Source organism: Cynocephalus volans, chromosome 1 (assembly GCF_027409185.1).
Source record: "Cynocephalus volans isolate mCynVol1 chromosome 1, mCynVol1.pri, whole genome shotgun sequence".
In the NCBI taxonomy this organism is placed as follows: domain Eukaryota; kingdom Metazoa; phylum Chordata; class Mammalia; order Dermoptera; family Cynocephalidae; genus Cynocephalus; species Cynocephalus volans.
The window spans coordinates 132727383-132751005 of record NC_084460.1 but is presented as its reverse complement, the minus strand read 5'-3'; the positions used below and the strand labels follow the sequence as shown (position 1 = coordinate 132751005).

The following is a 23623-nucleotide window of genomic DNA, read 5'->3' as shown; positions in this document are numbered from 1 at the left end:
GTATATGACTGGTGTTTCCTTTAATAGCCAGGAGGAGTTGAGTTCTTTTCTTTTAGTTGACTGGTGTAGCCCTCACCTCCTGAGACCCAGAGGTTTGCAAAACCCAGACTTTCTCACAAATGGAAAAATGAGATGTTTGGTTAGGAGTAGTCATCATCTTAATCAACTTGCAGGCTTCAATCTGTTTCATGCAGCTAGCAGCTGCTGTTCTTTGGTGGCTAAGATCGACTGCTGGGAGTGTCTGCTGGATCCCTGTTTGAAGTAGGGGAGGAAAAGACACTCGGGAAATTGGGCTAAGAGTTTGCTAACTAACTCCTCTCTTCAATAACCCTGACCAAAGCCCGAACTCTTTTAACAGCCTTTCCAAAAACATTTTGTTTTGTACAGGAGAGGGAAGAAAAAGCCAAAGTGATTAAATCAACTTATGATTTTTGCTATTTCTTCAGAGCTCTATTTTGAGGTCTGTAAGCAAAGATTGATTCTGGAGTGCACTGGAGAAGTCATTGTGAAAAATATGATTCCTTTTAAATATTGTTAAAGAGTAGTTGAAGTTACATCTTTGTATGCTAATTTTCAACTCTTAGCAGAGAGGCAGTGCTAGGGATGACTTGGAAAGACAGTAGCTTTGTGAATCTTCCAGATGGAATACCTGTGCTTTATAAATCTGACTGTCTGTTAAGTCTTCGTGTATTTTAATTGTTAATTGTATAAATATCACCCATTTGAAACAAAAAAAACCTTTTAAGGGATGTGCTTTATCTTAAAGCCCTGATATATTTAAGAGCAATGGTTCTCAGTGGGTGGTGGGGGTGTCCCCCAGGGGATATTATTGGTAATGTAGCTTTGGTTGTCATGTGGGGAGAAGGGAAGTGCTACTAGCAGCTAGTGGGTAGAGGCCTTGGATGCTGTTAAACACCCTACTATGTAGAGGACATGCATACAAAGAATTATCCCTCTCCAAACCCTGTATTGGAGTATTCCTTCGGGGGCATATGTTAACAAGATTAGGGATCTTAATCTAATTTGGATCCTCAAAAAACTTGTTTAACTGTGTTCTAGCTCCACACAAAGAGATCTTGTTACAGAAACCTTTTTGTCTGCAGCTGATTTTTTTTTTTTTTGCGCTTGGTCTTAAGAGTCTTAATATACCACAGAGGTGAAGGAACTTGTGTTCTTTGAGGACTTTGAGTTAGCTAAAATCATAGGGTTCTGGAGTCTTAGAGGACAGGGGAGCCTCAGAGATAATTAAATTCAATCCTTTCATTTTATAGATGTAAAAACTGAGATGCTTACAGATTAGTGACTCATAAGGTCTTAAGCAAGTTAAGGGCAGACATAGTTCTAGGTACATCCCAGGATTAAAGATTTAAAAATAGATATTCAAACAAATGGGAATTTAAAAAAACAAACAAAAAACACTGGATCTGACTCTTTGTGAGAGTTTAGAAGCACCATTCCCTGTGAGAAAATGAACTCTTTGGCAGGGAAGGGGTGGCATTAGCCATGGTGACTGGAGCATGCGCCTGGGTACATCAGCACCAACAAGGGGATAATTCCATTGTGTGACCTGTGACACTCCACGTTTGATGCCTGCACCATCCTTTCCATGGCAAAGTGGGCAACAGATGGTTCCACAGACACAGCAGATGCTGCTTTTGAATCCAGGTACAAAACAGAACATTTGAGATTTTCTATCCCTCCCTGCCTTGCCAGTTAAAAGTAAAGTATATGAATGGATAGAGTTGTCTAGGACAGAAGGGAGAGTGAGAGAGGCCTCCTGAGTATGGAGGAAGAAAAGAATGGCATGTAAGGGGGTGAGCATGCATTGGGGCAATCGTGGGGGACATTCATAAACTGATGAATGGATATCTAGGATAAATTCGATTGCATAGAACTTGGAATGGGAATCTGAGGAAGATTCAAGCTTGGCAATTCTTTGGGCCAGTAGGACAAAATAACTCCAAGGGTAAAGGAGCCTTAGAAATTTTCTTATCTGAATCCTCTGCCCCATCCAACTCACTTGACCAGGTAGTGGTAGAATCTGCAAGCCACAGCTCACTCCCATTCCATCGTGCTTCCTCTCACACCCCACAGTGTCCACCATTCCATCTGTTTACCTAATGAGGAAGAAAAGGACAGTAATATAAAGTTATTGTTAATTTCTTTAGAGAGTTTTAAAAGCATGGTGTTTTTGAATGGCTCCGTTTATAGAAAGAAGTTATCTCAGTGAGTTTTTGATTATCAGAAAAGTTGCCCGCATATGACCTGATCAATTACAAACATGTGCACTCTCATATTTATATTACTACAGTTAGCTTGTGATTATGGATTCTAGTTTTGTGTGTTAAGTGGTCCTGCCATGGTAGTTATTATTTTATTGAATCCTCAAACTTAGGAGTTTCCACCGACATAGGAGAGTTTTTAGTATGCCTTTCCTGGTAGAGGTAAGTGCTCTGAGTAGTGCTGAGGTAGTTTCTTATCGTTTTGACAACTAGCCAATGGGTGCACCTCAAAGCCAAGTACAAGGTAGTATATTTAGAAGTGACTCCAAAGTGATGACTCTTTTAAGGGGTCTGCCCCTGCAGGTGCTACATGAAAGTTGTGTAGCAGCCTTTTCATTACCACCTTTCACCTGGCCATTCTTGTTTACTTTTTTTTTCAGATGACAGGAGAGGAGAGGGACATGAGTAATTTTTTTAAAAAAATAACTGTTAGCTTGAAATAATTATTGGGATTGGATTAATGTGACCCTTGTCTTTCGAAAGGAAATAAATCAAAAAGGGTAGTTCAGATTTTCAAATGTCTTCAAAATAAACATTTAATAAACATTTGTCTCTGTGTCAGCCAGGAATTTGAACCTTCCAGGGGTTAATTAACACACAGATATTTTCATGATATTTAGGGATGTTTCTTAGACATTGTTGAAAAGAAGCTTTGTGTTATATCTGCTTTAAATACAAGATTATCTGTAGCAGCTAGTGGTCAATGAGAGAAACGCAAGCATAAAAATCATTTTATTGAGGTGTGGGAAAGCTGGGGGTTGCAGACACTTGCTATACGAAGAAACAAATAAATAGATATAGGTGAACAGGCTAAGTTAGATGGAGACGTTTTTGAGAGATTTTTACAAGATATGTTTGTTTTGTAGGTTGATTTTGATTTTTTTAGGTGAACTGCCTTTCCTTACTTTACAAATTTAGAAGAAGAAAAAGTTTGTGCATGCCAATATTTAATATTGTTACCTTAAGCTGGGTCAGCCTTTTCTAAGACTTGCTGCTAAATCTAGAGTTCAGTGGAAATTGTTGTTGATCATCTTAGAGTGTTTTGTTCACACATTGCATGTGACTTCCCCAGATGGATTTCATGGAATTAGCCTATGAAATAGCAAAAAAGCTAAAGGTTACAAGAGTTTTACAAGATTTGTTTTTTGACCACTGTACTGCAAAAACAAAGCAAGTAAATGCAAAGGAAATCCAGCTCCTGCGTTCTTTTGACCAGTTCAGATCCAATCTGAATCGTGCTTTGTAGCCAAGAGATATTCAGAAGGGACCTGGAAGTGATGTCTGGCTGCCACAATGCTTACATCATTGCAGAAGCAGATTTTCAAAAACAGCTTAAGATTTATTAAGGAAATTGCAAGCCATGAGAATGCAGACAAAACGTTTCTTACATATCATTCTGAATCAAATACCTATATTATATTGCATTAATATAATATTGACCTGGCCTTTTTCCCACTATGTTATGCTGAAACAATTTACCATGCTCTCAGAATGTCATGGGCAACAGTGCTGGTGAAATCTTTTCCCAGTTAGGTAGCCACCACTTTATCACTAAAGCATGTTTCTGTTCTGTGGTCATTTCCATTTCCTGCATTATATAACAAGCACGGCTGGGTTGTTTAACCAGTGTATATGGTAGTCCAGAAAGTTGGAGCAGAGAACATCTAGTTCACCCTTACCATTTTAAGTATGGGGAAACCTCTGCTAAAACAAGGTGAAGACAGGAGAAGTAACTTGCTCTAGATCTTACTTCTGTTAGTGTTTGGCAGAACCAGGCCTAGGATGGGTCTCCTGACTCATGTCCCTGGCAGCTTGTTCAGTGTTCTTTGTACTAGATTGGCCATTACAATAACAACAACATCTTAATTTAACCATTTCCTTTATTAGGTTAGAGTCATAAAAAAATAGCATTGATTAAAATTAAATCAAAGTTAGTCAATCGTTTATTGATCTTTACTAGTTCGGGTTCTCTCCCTTTTCCTTCCAATCAATAAGTAGTCAAAAGGTAGGTAGCAGGAAAGGGAAAAATTAAGTGTTTTACAGCACCCACTCTGCATGATCAACTGTTAAATAATAAAGAAACGGTAGCATCACCACTATTATTTTTTACTTTATAGTATTTTTAAAACCCATTCACCCAAATTTTGAGTTAAAAGGAAAAACAAGACCATGGATTAACTTGTGTTTGTTCCATCTCTCCTGAGCTTACTTACGTTCTGACTATGCCCAGTCCATACTGGGTTAGAGAATGGAGATCGTAGCAAGTGTTTGGGTCTGGGTAATGTTACTTTGGGAAAAACCAAATATTAACTCTTAAGGGAATATATTTTGATCAGTAGTGTGGAGTGGGGACAGGAGAATTTTGCTCCCATGGGCTCTCCTAAGCTTCCAGTTCAAGTCCATGGCAGTGGTTTCAGGGTCAGGAAAGAGCGTCTTTATCCCCATGTGATCCTGGGATCAGTATTTTTCTTGCTTGAAATTAGCATTGAGGTCAAAGGATTGGAAGGGTGCCTTTCCCTGGAGTACCCCTCTGCTTCTAGAAGGTGTCTGAAGTACAGTGCACACAGATACTCAAGACCTCCAAGTTAGTTATTCTATGACCCTCCATTTCTCTGCCTTTATCTTCGCTGGGGTGATCACATAAGGTAACAGCCTGAACAGAACTGACTCCATTTTGTTAAACCTTTGAATTTAAAAACATGTTCTCTCCTGTAACCCAAACCACATAGCCTGTAGCTAATTGCAAGAACACAATGATTCTTATTCTCACATTGTACACAAATAATTAGAGAAAAATTATTAGCCCAGATGTCCATTTTTTACTGGTTTACTAACTTGGTTTTAATTTGAGAATAACAAAAACTGAACCTGTGGAGAACAAAGTATGACACTGGTCAAATCCCACCAGGAAGTTCTTTGGTGTTTATCATCAACACTCAAGTGTGTCCGCACATCCCCACTTGGTCAACATGAGGCAGCTTTCCACCACACACCCCTATAATACCCTTTGGCCAACCTAAGAGAGGCAGAAATGGTCTTTGAGACATAAGTCCACCATTTCCTCAGGCTGCTGGCTTCCTGATTAAAGGCTACTTTTCCTTACACCAACACTTGTCTCAATTATTAACTCCTGAGCAGCGAGCAAACAGACCTTTGCAGTCTCCATAACAATAAGAGAGAACTCTTCTAGGTTTACAGGAGATATGGTCAGAGTCACCTAAACCCAGGGATGAATTATACCAATGATAAAGAAACATGAAACATCTGGAAACAGTTGATCTATTTGGGAAGATTTTAGAAATGATTATCTTGAACTAAAACTGTTTTAGGATTCTATGAAGAACCCTGAAAATATGGGTCTATAACTTGCTACTTAAAGAGCTCTTCCACTTTCAGAGAAGCAGTGACAGAATCTGAATATCTACAAAGTATGTCAATCTCTTCCTTAGCATAAATAAGTAAGGAGTGTGTGTGTGTGTGTGTGTGTGTGTGTGTGTGTGTATTTAAACTTTTTTTTTTTTAAGGCTGAAATTCTTCAGGATATGGAGGGTTTAGAAGTTTTTGTAAATACTTTTACATTTCAACTTTCTGAAGACATGGTTTTTATTTGGGCACATATAGTGGCAAAATTTAGGTACCCCATCTAGCATTATTTTGCAAGTCTCCTAAATATAATGACCCATTTACTTGTAATTTTGACAATGCATTTGCTTTCAAATTTTTCCCAGGTACTTAAAAAAAACTATTAGCTTTTAGAAACTTAGTTCAGTATGATAGAGGATTAGTACTTCATGCTTTCAGAAAAAAATCAATTAGAGGCCACTGATATGATCCCATTCTTCTTTGTAAAGTGAGCCACTATAATTTTTTGTTTTTTATTTAAAATTTTTATTTATGGTTAGCATATTCATTCTTATAAATCAGGATATTTCTTTATGCCCTTTGCCTAACTTATCATTTCCCATGCCACTATAATTTTTGTCAGTATATAGATTTTATTTTTATCCATATTGACTTATAAATACATGTATCTTTCAAAATATATTTTATTAGAGACAACTTTAAACATACACAAAATTTTAAATATTCACTGAAAGAATAATACATTGAAGACCCATGTACCCATCAACTAGCTTCAATAGCTATTTACATATGCTAATCTTGTCTCATCTGTAGACCACACCCCCCCAAACCTGGATTGTTACATAGCAAATTCCAAACACCATAGCATTTTTTCCATAAATAATTTATGATATGACTCTAAGAAATTAGGATTTTTAAAAAATGTAACTATAACATTATCACAGCTTAAAAAAAAACAAACCAGCATTAATTACAGTATCATCTATTTTCCAGTATTCAAATTCTCAGATTGTCTCATACATTTTTTTAATAGATGGATTGTTCAGAATGGGATCTAAAACCATGTTCACACATTGCATTTAATTGGTGTGTCTCCCGAATCTCTTTAACGTAGAATAGTTTCCTCTCCATCCTGTATTTTGTTTTGTTCTTTTTTTCCTTGCCATTTGCTGATTGAAGACATTAGTCTTTTTTTTTTATTTTTCCTCTCTGTAGACTTTCCCATATTTTAGAATTAGGTGATTGCATCTCTGTGGTTTTATAAACATACTCTTCTGTCCCTTGTATTCTCTGTAATCGGAGATGGTATACTTTTAATTCGAACTGTGTTGAACTTAATTTATTATATATGAGAGTACTTCGAAAAGTTTGTGGAAAAATAGAACTAAAAGGTAATACAAATCTTTTCATGAACTTTTTGAAGTACTTTTGTATATGTAATACTTAATGAATTGATATTCTCTTTAAATATTGCTAAAGCCATTTTAGTAATGGTATAAGCACAAATGTGAGCCTAACTTATAAAGTCACATCTTGATTATTTAAGTAAAGTCAGGAATTTTGCAAGTAGGAGGAAACTTTAATGACCCAAGCATTCTTTTGAGGTTGTTTTTGCTTTCTGTCCTCCCTTTCCTGCTTTCCTCACTGGCTGAAGAGAGTTATCACAGGAAACATACAGCCAAATTCCTGGGATAGTCTAAAGAATATTTTACAGCTCCTACAGACAAGTCTTATTTAAGGAACTAGCATAAAAACTTTTTTGAAAATCCCTATAACTGATGCTTTACCATCTTCAGTGAATCTTCTAAGATTCTTAAGAATTCCTAATATAAAGCAATCTAGACTGATTTAAAAGGATTCTCTGATCACAGGCGATGAAGATCCTCATTTGAAGTATGGTTATTGCTGTGGATTGTGATTACTTTTAGGAACCTTTGAATACCATCTGGAGTTGTTTTTGTGACAGAGCTTAGAGCTCAGTACAGCTAGAGATAACAAGGGATGGGAGCCTGGGGTTATAACGACTCCTTTATGGTGACAGGGGGAAGCTGAGACTTTTTATTTTTGGTCCTCACTCCTTCCTTCTGCATCCAGTTTTCTCATTATCCATCCCCCAAGCCACCACATTCTTCACTCCCTTTGGGGGCCTTTCTCCTCCCTGTAGTATTATTTGAATCTTTTGTTCTGCCCTTAATTGTCTTCCACCATGCTTCTTCTTTTAAATGTCTTCAGAATGTAGTAAAGTAAAAATTCAAAAGAGAAAACAAAAGAAAACCAAGAAAGACACTGTGGGGTCAGTGTCTTGAAACATCACATCAACATCCCAGTCCCCAGTGGCCTTCTCCTTTCTCCCCAGCCCTGCCAGGTGAATTCACACCTGGTGAATGCTGAGGATGCTTCTTAACTGGGTTCTGAAGAGCCTCCACTGGAAGTCACAAAAAGCCTTTGTGCATTTTAGGTTGCTGTGGACATATGGACAACGTGTGTCTGGAAGAGTGTGTGTGTGTGTGTGTGTGTGTGTGTGTGTGTGTGTGTGTGTGTGTGTGTGTGTGTGTGTGTGTGTGTGTGTGTGTGTCACACTGGGATTTACAGCTGCCTGTTTTAATAGATTCAATCTGCAAGAACAAAACAGGCCTCCTTATTCTTTCATTAAAATACATTTCTTTCTGTGGAACTGCTTTTTGTGGATCTTTTGGAGAGATGGAAACATCCTCCTTGGAGATTATTGACCTACCTACGTGCATCTAGTGGATTATAATTATATTATATTTTGTTCAAACAGGCAGGTCTTTGAATGACAAAAAACATGGTGCAAAGGAAGAGGAGTTGGAATCCATTTGCTGCGATGTTTATTTGCAAAAAGAACAATAAGGGTACTATGTCGACTAACAAACAAGATTTTTTTCCTCTCTGCCCTAAGATATAAAGTCTTGAGTGTGGAGGAAGACTGTAAGGGAGCAGAGGTTAGGAAGCTGGGATGAGTGAGTGGGAGAAGAGGAAGTTCTATGGAGATGGACATATGGTGGGAAGGACCAGGGTTAGAGATATTTGCAGAAACTGTGTGTGGGAGTTGGGATTGGAAGGAGAGAGGATCTGGGAATATTTGCTGGGAGGAAGGTGTTTACTGGAGGGTGTGGGGATATGTGGAGGGTTGAGGCTTGTTTGCAGAGATGGAGGAGGCTGAGGAGGATTTAGGGATGAAAGGAAATATTTGTGAAGTAGGAGGATATGTTTGCAGAGGGGGAGCTGGGGGGACTAAGAATTTAACTAAGGATGGTGTTTGGAGGACAGAGGATGGGGAAAATTGGCTGCTTCTGGATTTTTTAAATGAGAATATTATTAGAGAAGGAAGTGGCTGTTCCTGAATCTTCCAATTAGCTCCTCTTTTTCATGTTTTGATGTTGGGATTGGTGAGAATAGGGAGGTTTTTGTGCCCATTGTTCTCCATTGTAAAGCTTAGAGTTTGGGGATGAAACAGATTTCTCAGTTTTTCCCTTTCAGTCCTCTAAAAGCTTCCCCTCGGGCCCCATCTGCTGCCATTGGTCGCCTCAGAAATACCCCCACAGAATTCATAAAGAATGGCACTGCTTCTGAGGGACTGCTCTCGGCCAGTGTCTGAATTCAATTACATGTCATCAGTACATACTTTATTCATAACATTGCCATATCGTAAACATCAGTGCTGAAAGGGACCAGCCTGTGGACCACCATTGTGCTGTGAGATCTTTGAACAGTAGGCACCAACCACTGTCTGCCACAAAATATGCATGCAGAGTCAGCATCTCAGTTCTAAGAGTCCTTGCAGGACACGGGTATAGACTCAAACTTTATTATAATGTGGGTACTTTAACCTACACCCTCCAGATTTTTTTTTTTTTTTTTGGAAATTATTTTCCTCCCCATTTTTATAAAAATATAAAATGATTTCTACTCTTCTATCAGTTGCTCTTATGTCCCCCCTTTGATTAATTTCTGCTATATTGGGTGATCCTAAGCAGTGTCTGTACTTAGTAATGTAAAATGACAAGTAACATTTTGCAAAATTTAGGAGTCCTCCAAATTCACGTGCTATAAATTACTGGGACAACTGCATTTGTACAAGCCAGACTATAAGTCCCTCTTCTCTAACACAATTCAACACAACACAACACACTCTTTGTTTAATTTCTTTTCTTTTGTTTTTAGATCTTTGCTCCTTGGGTGTTTTCATTGTCTTGAAACCAAAATCTCTATCACTCTGGCAATGGCCGTGTTGTAAATTCACTGTTGGTGACTTACAGTTTGAATGGGATCAGCTTCACTATGTTGTTACTTGGTACAAATGGAGCTGGAGAATTATATTTTAAAACAAATGCCAGAATAGTACCAAAGAGGAAAGAATCGCCAAAGAAACTTTTAAAAAATGATTCCCGAGATTGGTTTTTCAAGTAATTTTTCTTCTCCAGGGAAAAAGTACTGTGATTTTCGGGCATACCTTTCAAAGATCTCTTTCATGACTTCTGGTTTTCTGATTGACAATGAGATGATGTACATTTCAGGTGATAAAATAACAAGAGCACAGGGGGATTAAATTTATGGATTGGAAAGTAAATGCAAACGTTTCAGCACACATTAACATCTTTCCTGTTTAGACTTCCCAATGTTGTCTTTTGTCTCAGATGGGCACCAGATGGGTTCTTCCATTCTCCCGGCGCATTGTGTGGATGTGCTTGTATTAATGTATACAGCAAGTAAAGCCCTCGGGACAATTTTGCTTCCACAATAACGTAATGCAGGGATCTTATAGTTTTACTGAGACTACTTTTTTGCTTACATAAAATGTACAGGAAACCCAAAATAAACACACCAGTGTAGATCAAGAAGACAGGCTATAAACCTTGGAGTCTTCTTCGCCTCCTCTCTTCCACATGTTAAAACAGACTTCCGCACCCCTTTCCCTCCCATTCATCACCTTGGCAATGCCTCTTGCTCCTGCAGTGCTGTCCTTCACCTGCCACCATCCTAACTCTTCTGAACTCAGCTGCAGCCTCTGATGCATTCTGCCAGCAATCACATCCCTCCCTCCCTCACTGCCTGGGGAATTAAACTCAAACTCTTCCACTGTGTTCTCCACCCTTCTGACTCTATTCTCCTTGCCCACATCTAATCTTCATTCAAAGTACATCACTGGGGACTGGTCTACATTTCCTATGCATTTCCCATTTGTAGGCCTCCACTAATGTGATCACACCTAAAATGAAAAGAGCGCTCTGGAAGAAGGGAAGGAATTGAATTGATTTGTGGGACTAAGAGATATCAAGTAGAGACACATATACTTATACATATACATTTAGCTATGGCAGGAAAAACTGAGCATCAGGAAACTAGGTGAATTCTATATTTGTGTCTAATGATAAATCTTTTAAAACTGTAACCTTTTACACATTCTTAACAGACCCAATAAGGTTGAACTGAAAAACTAAGTATCCTGTTAAATTTTCTGTGGAATGTCTTTCTATCCAAATCATTTGTAACTTTTCTCTACAAATATGTATGGTCAAATAGTGTTGCATGGCTGTTTCTCATATGTGATTCATTATTTGTAAATGTCCTGCTTGTTTTTTCCCTAGAAACTGTGAAGCGGATCTTCTTTTAGCCAATACTACTTTGTAATATTTCAGTATTGTACTTTATTTGGCCAGCCAGACTGCTTCAGTAATTACGATTCTTGATCTACAAAAAAAGTATGTGTGGTGTAGGAGAGGTAGACAGTGGTGGAACCCTATGGGGTAGTAGGGAATCTGTAGTAGTTTAATACTCTATAGTTTTATTAGCCCAAATAAAGAGGGGGCAAAGCTTGGTAATATTTCATTTCAGTGATTAAGTAGCATTTGCAACTGTGAACAGGTTCAAATATATTAATATATTTTATCATGTAAATGACATCAATATCTTATACTGCTGAGTCAAAAGTTAAACTTTTAAGTATCCATTTTGACATGAGATGTTAAACCTTTCAATCCTGTACTGTTAGAGTAAATATTTAAAATGCAGAGTTTGAGCTCTGTTTAGCTTTTGACTTCTTTTAATGACATCTGCTCTGGCCTGCTTTCTGGATTGCTGTGTCTGCACATTGTAGGAATACCTTTTCTATCTAATTTATTTCTGTCTCCCATTTTGTATATATAACCTTCAAACTGAAGTCTTTCCTACTGTCATTAATTTTTTTCTTGTATATTCTGACATCTCCTTTACGGATTTTTTTCTTTTTTTTTTTTTTGTATCCTTGCCTGAAATATCGTAAATGCTCAGAGGATTGCTGTCCAAGTTACCCGCTCTTAGGGTAGGTATCTCGCTTGGACTCAGAGGGCATATCTTACACAGTTGTACAGGTGGGAAAGAATTTAGATAACTTTGAGAGAGAAATACATTATTATTAAATACAGTTCATCCCAGGAGAGTTACATCTCTAGATTTTGAAGATCACGATATAGAATATTACCTGGTTTTTCCTACACAATTTTTGATTTTAATTCTATCAAAGATAGGATGTTTGTCAGATTTACCACTGTTGAGACCTTAAATGGGCTCAGAATTTTGTCTGTATCCTTACACTCACAAAAGTATAGATGTGGAAATGGCTTTCTGCTACCACTGTATGATATCCTTCTGATTTCCTTTCCTTCAGTGAGACTTGGCTTCATTGTCGTTTCTTTTTACCATAACCTTCCCAAGACTACCACTCTCACTGGGTTAGCGCCACTCCATGTCCCTTTACCAGTCTGTCAATCAGTTCTCTGTTAAGGCATGTACAGCAATCATTTGTTCATATGTTGATCCTTCCCATTGGACTGTAAGGTCTGTAAAGGCAGGAAACGATATCTTTCACCATATACTCCCCAATGCCTAGCTCAGAGCATCTTCATAGTAACAAACAACCCCCAGATCTCAGTGGCTGAAGATAATCTTGGGTTTGCAAGGGCCCTGTTTCATCTTGTCCTAAGTTAGGAATGTAGGCTCACGAAGCCTCCTCAAACTTGGATGGAGGCTGGTCATCTTAGCAGGGGGATGGGAAATGGCAGATCATGCTCTGGCTCTTGATTCTTTAGCATGGAACTGACAGATCACCTTTTCTCATATTTCATTTATCAAGGCAAGGGACATAGCCACCCCTAACATCACGAGGATGAGGAAGAAAAACACCACTATGTTGCTGCAAGGAGAACTGGAATGTTAGTGAGCAACACTAATGCCTGCTAAATAAATGTCTGATACATGGCAGATACTTAATACCTATTTAAAATATAAAGTACCTGAAACTATCCATTGAGATTTTTATTTTTTCCCTATACAATATGCAGAACCACTTTAAATAAGGAATTATCCTAGTAACTACATTTTTTTAAATGAGGATACTAAAGTTTTTGTCTAAGCTATGTTCAGCAAACAACTGGAGACTTTTATGGTAACCATTCTATTAGCTTTATGCTTATTAGGGAAGGTGGTATATTTGATTTAGTTTCCGATGCTTAAAGTATGGAACGGATAAATTTGGTAATTAACGTTTTTGTCAGAGTCATTTAGAAGAGTTGAAAAAAATGTGGCAGTCTTTAAATATTTACATATTAAGTTAGTCTGATCAAGAAGTTCTTTAAAATAATCACTTTTGGAAAAGTTAATATCTGGCTCGAAAACTGGGTAAGAGTTAAGGAAACATGAGAGTCTAATCAGCTTAAGAATGAAATGTTGCTACAGAGTGTATTCTAGTATCTTATGCAAAGTGGTTTATTTTCTGATTGTCAAACAACCCAAAAGCATTATATAAAATGTGTGGAAAATAGAAACTGATATGAGAGAGGTAAATTAAAAATCACTGGTAATACTACCACCCAGATGAAAGCACTACTAATTTTTTGGTGTGATTTCTTCCAATACATTGTTATTGTTTGCTGCTGTAGGAGAACAGGCATATAGCAGAGGCAAGAGAAGATATTGGCTTATACTAGGGAGGTAGCAGTGGAACCGGTAAGAAGTGATCAGATTCAAAATATGTTCTAAGGACAATGTTGATAGGATTTGTTGATGGATAAATGAGGAAGGAGGTGTTAGTGATAGAGATCAGTTACTCCCAGGATAGAATCATGACTCCCAGGATTTTGGTCTGAGCACCTATGTGTACAGTTGGATGTATGTATAAGAAAACTGCACTCATTGTGCATTATATACACAGGATATACCTGTGTGTATAATCCATGAATATGGGTGGGTGTATATACAGGCATGTGCCACCTAATGACATTTCAGTCAGTGACGGACTGCATATACGATGGTGGTCCCATAAGATTACAATGGAGCTGAAAAATCCTATCACCTGGTGACGTTGTAACCATTGTGTTACAATTGCCTATGGTATTCAGTACAGTAACATGCTGCACAGGTTTGTAGCATAAGAGCAATAGGTTCGTGTAAATACACTCTATGATGTTCACACAGCAACGAAATCACCTAACAATGCATTTCTTAGAATGTATGTCATTAAGTGATGCATAACTGTATAAAAAATACTGCACTCGTATATATATTATTTAAAATGTACTTAACATTATATTAGTAAAATATACCTCAAAATATGATTTTAAGTGGTTGCATAATATTCATTCATATCACATACTATATAGCTTATTCAACTTTTTTTCAAGCTTACTCAGTTATAATAAATAATACTGTAATGTCCTCAGGATCCATCTATTTCCTTCTTTCTTCAATTCTGAAATGCTGTATTTAACTTGAGAGAATTGGCCAAGGCTTGCTGGAATTTAAAATGGTGAACCAACCACAGATGAAGTTAATTCTGAATAGAAGGTACCAAGACTAGGGGTCTTGGTTTCATTCCTCAAGGGGGCATGGTGAGAAATGTATCAAACCAGGCTGGTGTTGCTTTCAAGGTCAGAATTGGTAGTAATAGACATTTAGTAGTAATGCTGAGAGGGGCATTTGTCTCAGGGGTAGAGAGGGCATGGTCCCTGAGCAATGAAAGACCTGGCAGGACCAGATCCCAGCTGGGAGCCAAGTCTAATGGAGAACCTCAATTTTTTTGAGGTACACTTAAAAAGATAAATTATGCTTATATCTGTCTGGGTGGGGCTTTGAGCTGGAGGGTAAGGAACCCAAGGCAGAGCTTGTTGGGGGAGAATACAGCATTATGGGCAGTTGGGTACTCAACCCATCACCAGGATTTAAGCAGCCAGACTGTTTCTCAGTCCCAGCCTGTGCATAAGAAGCAGTTCCTTATTTGGTAGGCTGCCCGAATTTGCCCAGGAAGTCTGTGAGGCTGAGCAAGCAGGATGGAGGTCTTCAATCTGTGCTGGGAGGGAGTGAAGAAGGCTGTGATTAAAATTGAAAATTTTGTTTACTGAGTTTCTCACCTGTGGAGCAATGGGATCCAGAGGGGTGGGGATAAGATAAAAATACTAGAAGTAACCCTCTTAAACTTTTGGCCTAGTTACAGAGACAATCACATTATGAAACTGATTACTAACCATACGTGATACTGGTTATATGTAGACCAGAGATGTAATAATTAGTGTCTGAGGTGCCTGAGGGTTGGAGGACAGTGTCAGCAGTGCATGAGTTCAGTGAGAATGTTTAAATTGTGTTTTCCCTTCACTGATAATCTAAGGAGAATCCTTTTATCAGTTAGAAATATAAGCCTTCTCATTTGCAGTGATGGTTGTAATTCAAAGACATAGACTGAAACTTTAGTTTCTTAAGTTAATGTTCATACTAGGGCCCCAAACATATTCTTATGGGTGCATAAATTTTTAAAAAATTTTTAATCATAGAAGATGATCTGTACCTTGAGGAATGGATGGGGACTGATAGGTACTCAAGGGAGAAATGTGTTTCTGCTAGAGGAGAGGGTTTGATATCAATGATGAGCATGGGGTGTTTGAAGTACCAGGGAATTTGAAGCATACAACAGTTTCTGATTTTTAAATACAGCTCCCTCTCATGGGGCAACAATGTGGGGACACCCTTTTTCTCTATTATCACCTGCCTCTTTCTGATGAGTATAGGAGCTTTAAGTCTTTTTGCTGAGACAGTAACCCCCACAGCCCCTGTTTAAAGAACTGTCTTCTAACACTCATGTTATTGACCAGCATCTAACATAAAATTTTCATTCTCTGCCAGAATGTAATTTTATTTTCTTGGGACTTTGTTTCTGAGAAGTTAATGATTCTAGCGGAGACATCTAAAGGAAGGTTCATTGCATCGACCCTTTGGGCACTTGCTAGGTTCTCACGAAGCAGGTGGTCCTCCAAAGACTAGAACACCAGAGGATCTTTTTTATGTACCAGTCTAATTCCGTACCTTTACGTGGTTAGGGATTTGTTTCCCTCAAGTACTGTTGCTGTCCTTCTGAGTTATTTTTCTTTTGTACAAAAACCATCTCAGATCGCCTTCAATTAAATCTTCAATTTGCAGTACAATTTTTCTAGGTTTGTTAGTAAAACAGAGTTTGTGTTTATTAGTTGCATTAGGTCAGACTGCAGGACTGTTCCGATGTAGGCTGACAGGGGTTTTTTTTTAAGTCTTTTTTGTTAAGTAAAACTTTCTTTTTCTTCCTTTTCAGATTCCAGCAAGATTATGGCCGAGCATAGCCACATGCAAAATGGTAGCTTAGAGGAAAGCTTTGCAGTACATTCCCTTGAGAACGATTCCCAAAACATGATGGAGACCCTAAGCCCAAAGAAATACTCTTCCAGTCTGAGATTTAAAGCCAATGGAGACTACTCTGGCTCCTATTTAACCCTCTCACAACCTGTGCCGGCTAAGAGAAGCCCTTCTCCTTTGGGGACTAGTGTCAAAAGTAGCCCCTCCCTGGCCAAAATCCAGGGAAGCAAGCAGTTCTCTTGTGATGGAACTGACAAAAACGTTTCCGTGAAACCTCCCACTCCTGTGCTCAGCACCACCTCCTCCCTCAGTGGATATCCGCTTGGGAGAGCAGACTTTGAGCATTATATTGGCCGGGACAATGAAAGGTCCTTAAGGCTCTCAGAGAAGCCTCCCTATTCCAAATATAGCTCGAGGAATAAATCACATGACAGTGTCTACTTTCTCGGAGGGCTGGAAGGACGCAAGGCATCTGGCTCACTCCTGGCCATGTGGAATGGAGGTTCCCTGAGTGATACTGGCCCTTCTCCCATCAGCAGATCAGGGGCAGCAAGCATGCCTTCAAGCCCAAAGCAAGCCAGGAAAATGGACATTCAGGACAACCTGACACTTCAGCCCAAGTTAAGCAGACAAAAGGAGCCAGCATCTGAAAACATCAGTTTAAGAACTAGGAAGTACTCTAGCAGCAGCCTAAGTCACATGGGAGCCTATAGCCGATCGCTTCCCAGATTGTACAAAGCCACAGAGAACCAGCTGACGCCTCTCAGCGTGCTTCCAAGAAACTCTCTGGGCAATTCCAAACGAACAAAACTGGGAGAAAAGGATCTACCTCATACCATAATAGACAATGACAATTACCTTAATTTTTCTTCTTTAAGCTCAGGGGCTTTACCCTATAAAACCTCTGCATCTGAGGGCAATCCTTATGTAAGTTCCACCCTCAGTGTCCCTGCCAGTCCTCGAGTAGCTCGGAAGATGCTTCTGGCCTCCACCTCGTCCTGTGCCTCTGATGACTTTGATCGGGGACTTTCATACTCGGGGAACAGCCCAAGTCATTCATTTCATCCCGGGGAGCCGGACAGAGTGTTTGTGGCCAGGAGGAACTTCTCTTGTGGGTCTGTGGAGTTAGATGATGCTGATTTGGACAGCCTCAGGCAGGCCTCAGGAACTCCTCAGCCTGTCCTTCGCGAACGGAAAAGCAGCATTAGCTCCATTTCAGGACGCGATGACCTGATGGATTATCACCGGCGACAGAGGGAGGAAAGACTCAGGGAGCAGGAGATGGAGCGATTGGTAATCTTCGTCTGTTGACCTCACTGTTTCATTGACCAGCACCTCCAGGGCAGCCTTGGAGACAGACTCCATGCATATGTGTCTGTTGGGGGGGGTGGGGGATTTCCACGTGCACAAGCCACTGCTGTTTCTCCTAGATTCTCTGTTGCTGTCTTTCCTCTTCTCAAGCCGCTGTTATTAGGCATGGGTGGTCTATTAGTCTGTTTCTTCTGCTTATAACAAAATACATCGAACTGGGTACTTTATAAAGAAAACAAATGTATTGCTTACAGTTTCTCAGGCTGGAAAGTCCTAAGTCCAGGAAGCACAGCTGGTGAAGGCCTTGGTGGTGGTGACAGTGATGGCAGGGTATCACATTGCAACAATGGCAGAGCAGAGAGAGCAGAGAGACTAACCTCCTCAATCACTCTCCTTTTAAAGCCCTCAGAACCATGCCCTTGACCAGTATTATTAATCCAATCACTATGGCATGGTCCTACAATCTAATCACCACTTCAAGTCTCTGCCTTTCAATTACCATAACAGGATTTCCCACCCTCTTAACAGTCACAGTGGGGGCCAAGTTTCTAATACATAAAACTTGGGGGACACAATTCAAGCTTCAGTGAGTTTGGGGGGACATTCAATCCCCTACAGGTGGGTACAGTATTTTGAAGGCCTGCAGGAGCCTAATGTTAATTTAGTTTCTTTGCAGAGTTTCTACAAGTATAAATTCTTGAAAAAGCTAACAAAGGTAGTTGTGAATTTTTCTAAATTTCTTACAAATCTTACGAACTTTTTTTTAAGACTATGAGGAAGCGCCAGTCTGTATTATTTATATAATTACATTTGCATGTGCATGGAAGTTAGCAGTGAAGTCATGATTCATGGGGAATTAGGCAGTGCATTTGTCTTTGTAGCAACTTGTCTGGAAAGTGGAAGGGCTGCCTCATGGTTCTCGGTCTTTTCTCTACGCTGATCAACATCCCATCCTTTCTTCAGCCATGTCTCTTAGCACATTCCAAACTAAAGATACTCACAAAATTTATTGAATTGATGATCCATTTAAAAGGAATTGATGCTTATGGTGAAATATATTGAACATAAGAAGACAAGAGGAAACATCCCTTAGGAGTCCCGCTAATGAATGAGAACAAACTGTATCTTTCCATTCTCTTTTAAACACAGGTTTTTGTTTTTTCTTTTAGAATGAATATGTGTCAGATTATTTTGACTCATTAATGATTAATGATTTCCTTCATGAGAGAAGCCACAGATGGTAAAACTAGTTTACAAAAGTATAGAGTCATCGGAAGTATTTTAATTACTAAAAGATAGTGTGCTGGAATAAGATTATTGAGTCATATACAAAACTAGTTAATGCCATATAGAACAATAAAATTGTAACTTTTGGATTATAATGGACAGAAGCCATTTTCATGTATACAAAGTTTGACATTTCAGAACAAGAATCAGTTGCATCACTCCCAGTTTTTGGTACATTAATGTCCACGCTCACAGAGCTTACCAATATCCTAACAAGTAAGAGTGAATGAAAACAAACTGCATACCCTAGAGGGTTAGGGTCCCTGGGCAGGTCAGTTAGACAGTGCTCTCGTATGACAGTCACTTTTGTTATCATAAATAAACTTCAGAGATTATTCATGGTCACAAAATGGCATTGTGTTTGGGCTTCATTCCTTGACATAAATTCAGAGGAAGTTTTAATTAGCATATAAAAGCCTTCTTACATATGGACAACAAATATAGTGCTATACTGTGCTGAGCAATTATTAGTAAAGCCAGAGAATTAACTTCTAATGATGTATTAAGGCATCTAGGAGAGCATTCTCAATGGATTCCATCACTCCAGAGATCTTCCTTAAATGCTTTCACTTACTCTTCTGTTCCAAAAATAGGAAACCAAACTCAAGAAATTCACCTCCACTGGGTTTCATTCTTAACGTCCATAAGTGGCGAATTTCTGTTTCCTCCAGATTCTCCAAATCTTCTAAGGTTCCAGGCAATCCAGGAAGTGACCAAAATTCCTTACTGCCTGTAAAGATGGGACACTTTAAGTCATAAACGGGTTCATGGGAGAGCTTTGTGAGTATTGCTGCAAATATGAAGTTGTAATCCCTTTTCCTTAATAGTGGGCTTAATAGTTGTCACACATGATAAAATGAAGCTTATTTTCAAATGTGACACTCCAGGTTTGGCCTTCATTGTATAGTCTGTTCAATTATATCTCGGTAGAAAGGAGGACAGGTTCTTATTGAGCCTATGCAAATAATGATATTGCCGTTAAAAAGTAAAGTGACTCAAAAAATATTTCTTCCTGAATTCTGAGGAATCAATGAGAATAAGCTACCTTTAAAAGAATATTTCATTTAGTTTGCAGGATCAGAGTCAGCTAAATTGAGGTTAGAGACATAGCAGGATGAACACTAAAGGGTTTTCCTCATCAAAAAATAGAACCTTAAAAATGATACATACAAATACAGGAATAAGTAGGAAAAAAATAATAAAAGTAACATCAATGGTATTCCAAACTGCATATCCACATTTAGAAATTCAATTTCTGTTATCATTTCTATCAGTTCTATGTAATTAATTTGATTTCATGAAGCCACATCTATTTCTGGACTAAAAAGAGTCCTGACAATCTGATTTATCTGCCTAGTACTGTCTCATTCTTGTCTACACAATGTCAGCTCAGAAATCTCTATCCATACGTGTATTTTGTTGAAATATCAGGCAATAAAAGTACCTGGTAGAGTACTATCCATGAGGTTCTGGAACTGTTATTATTATTATTATTATTATTATTATTATTATTATTATTGTTATTAAGCACATTCTAGTCTATAACTTATAGCAGAGTCTTTAGGCAAGCTCAGGAGGAAAAGTAGAGACCACTAGGTGAACTGGTTAATTTAACAAACAGTATCAACATTAAGGACAGTTAATACTCTTTATCAGGGTATAAGATGTTGGTCTTTTTAATCAGTCTTTTCCCTTAGGGTAAAAACATATCACAGAGAATGGCATATATTTGGGGCCTTTCTGTACTCAGTCTTTGAACATTATTTATAATAATAATATTTTACCTGTACAAAATTGTCATAGGGAAGGCTGAGTTTCCTATTTGATTTGACAAATCATTCTACACAATTCTTGATAGTGTTGGGCTATTTAAACCTAAAGGGCATATCAAACAAACCTAATTATTTTTAGCATCTTTCTTTTTGTAAGGTTAAAGAACAAATCTTAGTTACTGCCCAGAGACCCTCCTAGAAAACCTAAAGATAGATCATGTATAAGATATCCTGGGAAAAAACAATTTTTCTGAATTTAGGCTCTTGTCTGATCTTGAGAAGGCAAAATCAAATATTAATCAGAGGAGATTTCATCTCTTGAATAATAGAGGATTGTGTATGCCTGAGAGCAGTGATGTTGGCTACGTAATAAAGTGACAATAGATTATTTTATAATAAACAGGAAACTTAAATCATTCAGAAATGAGGAACTGTTTTTGTTATTTTAAATATGCAAGGATATATCCCAGTTAGCACAAACCACAAAAAGTTACTCTTGTGAAGTACTAAATCTCTACTCTGTGGGCAGATTATGTAGAATAACTTTTTACCATCTTTTCTAAGCATAGGATGATTTCTACAAGATCAGTTTGTCATTTCAGTAGAGATAAGTGCATTTTAGTTTTACATTAATAGGGTGCTTGTCAAGCGTTAACATTTTTTAAAATTACTTTATGAATAAATCCGTCAAAATTATGCAAACTTTGCTAAAATTTTAACATTTTGCCACTTCTTTATATATGTACTATTTGCAGGTATTATAAACCAAGTCAAATCAGGCTCCCTTTATGTAAGCCTACAATTTTCTCTTTCCATCAACTTGTACTTCATTGTCTTCTTTTACAATCTGGAACAATCAGGCTCTTTAAGACAAAGGTACTTAAAGATATTGAAAATTATGTTCAAGCTGACAAATCACAGAAAATAATTACTGTTGATGTAGAAAGGTTTGTCACAATTATAATTCGGTTTGTGTGTGTACAGATTTTATATGTTAATCTTATATATTTTAGCTTGTGTTTTCAGTAAACTAATGTAAGACATTTAAGAAGTTTAGATAAACTAGTTTCTTCATGATAAATCCAAGTCTTGTTTAAAAAATGAAATCACACTTATGTTACTCTATATACTGATAAAACAAGGGAAAGACGCTTACATAGTGGGCCCTCCCTTATCCATAGTTTCCACAGATCGAAAATACAGTATCCATGGGATGCGAGCATCCTCAGATTTTGGTAGGTGCTGGGGGTCCTGGAACAAATCCCCCAAGGATACTGAAGGATGACTGTATCAGAATTTTACTACATTTTCTTGGAATTTAAAAATGTTAGATTTATTTAAATGTGTGTTTGTCTCTATAAACCAGTCAGAACAGCAGACCTCCTCTATTTTAATTTATTGTTATTATCCTCAGGAGGTAGGAAAATATTTCACCCCCACACAGTGATTTTTTTTCTCATGTACAGAGACAGACAAAGAGCAGACACAGCATAAGTTCTACAGCTACTGCAGATCAAAGGCAAACACTGGAACACAAAATTTCACTCCTCCAGACCTCAAAAGGCTGATTGCTTTTCCATTGGGCACAAAATATTTTCCTGATTTGAGCACACAAATAGAAAAACAGACAAATTACAAACAACACAAACAACAAACAAATATACTGTCATCTCTCACCGAAGATTCCAATTCTACCTGACAGATCACCAACTGGTCAGAACATAAAACCAGACTCCTAGTCACTGCTGCCACCAGTGAGGATAACTATAAGTTGTGTGTGCAGACTTAAACTTGGCCAAGAACCAGAAACAAAACAAAAGTACAGACTCAGGAAAACAAAAACTGCAGAGAATGGAGAGTCAGAGAAGGTAGTTTCTGCCACTAGGGATTTACTCCAGAAGTTAAAAAAAGTACCTAGAGATCCGCTTTGTGGGCCATGCGATTTAATTGACTCCACAGAGTGAGTCTACTTGGACATTGCAGTGGGACTTCCAAATTGCCAAAGCTTAATTTTCTAAAAGTAAACACAACTTATATAAATATAGAATGAATAGGTGCTGAAGATTTATTTAACTCATTAATAAGGAAACCAAGCAGGAAAAAGCCGGTTCATTAAGCATAACTATAGTATTTTTAGCTCAGCTGAATACCAGTGTTCTCTCTGGATTTTTTTTTTTTTTTTACTTGTTCAACCTTTATTTGAAAACTCAAGGTAATTTTATTGAGTACTAAATATTGAACTGTAATTATGAACCTCCAAGGACCTATTAATGAGATATAATAATTCACTTTGAGTCTGTATTAAATAGCCTCCAACTGCTGTGCTATTTGAACTTAGTTTTTTTATATAATTTTTCTTCTTTCTTGCTCTCAGCTGCCAATTTATGCTTTTGTTGTTATGTCAGCCTTTTTTATGATTTTAGAAACCATATATCAGTCCTTGACTAAAAATGTTCTAAACTAAGAGTTACTCAGTACAAGTAAGGTCTTAAGAGGGCCCTGTGTGCATAAAGTGTGTATATTTCAGTTCATAGACCTTGTGACACCATTTGGGCTAGCCAGTGGTCATTTTAACTCCCTCATTCTGAGTTGAGTTCCAAGTAGAGGACATTAATAGATAAGGTATCTCTAGAGGGCTGGGATGCTGATTCTTTGACAAATTAGATGTTCTAGAGACTAGAGAAATCATTATAAAGTAGACAGGATATTCTTTTATTCATTTCATTTGATACCTGCATACCTCCCAGTAATCTAGAGGTAGTGATGGCAATCTAGTGCATCTTATAGTCCAGGGCAGTAAAAATCATTTTAAAAAGAAAATGGGGAAATAAAGAACTTAAATCAAACCCCACTGCCCTTAAGAATATTCATTTGGGATAGCCAGTTAGCTCACTTGGTTAGAGCATGGTGCTGGTAACACCAAGGTCAAGGGGTGGGATCCCCACACTGGCCATC

The 23623-nt window shown here is 38.0% G+C and overlaps 1 protein-coding gene across 2 annotated transcripts in view; it reads left to right on the top strand.

The window, feature by feature from the left end:
* Positions 1–23623, top strand: part of PHLDB2 (pleckstrin homology like domain family B member 2) — a 107898-nt gene that overhangs the window by 13390 nt on the left and 70885 nt on the right. The window contains exon 2 of one of the 2 annotated variants that reach the window (XM_063104922.1): positions 16258–17591. In XM_063104922.1, the coding sequence (XP_062960992.1) occupies positions 16258–17591 (1334 nt within the window). Of the gene's footprint in view, positions 1–16257; positions 17592–23623 lie in introns of those variants that run through there. The other variant, XM_063104931.1, reaches the window with a different exon arrangement.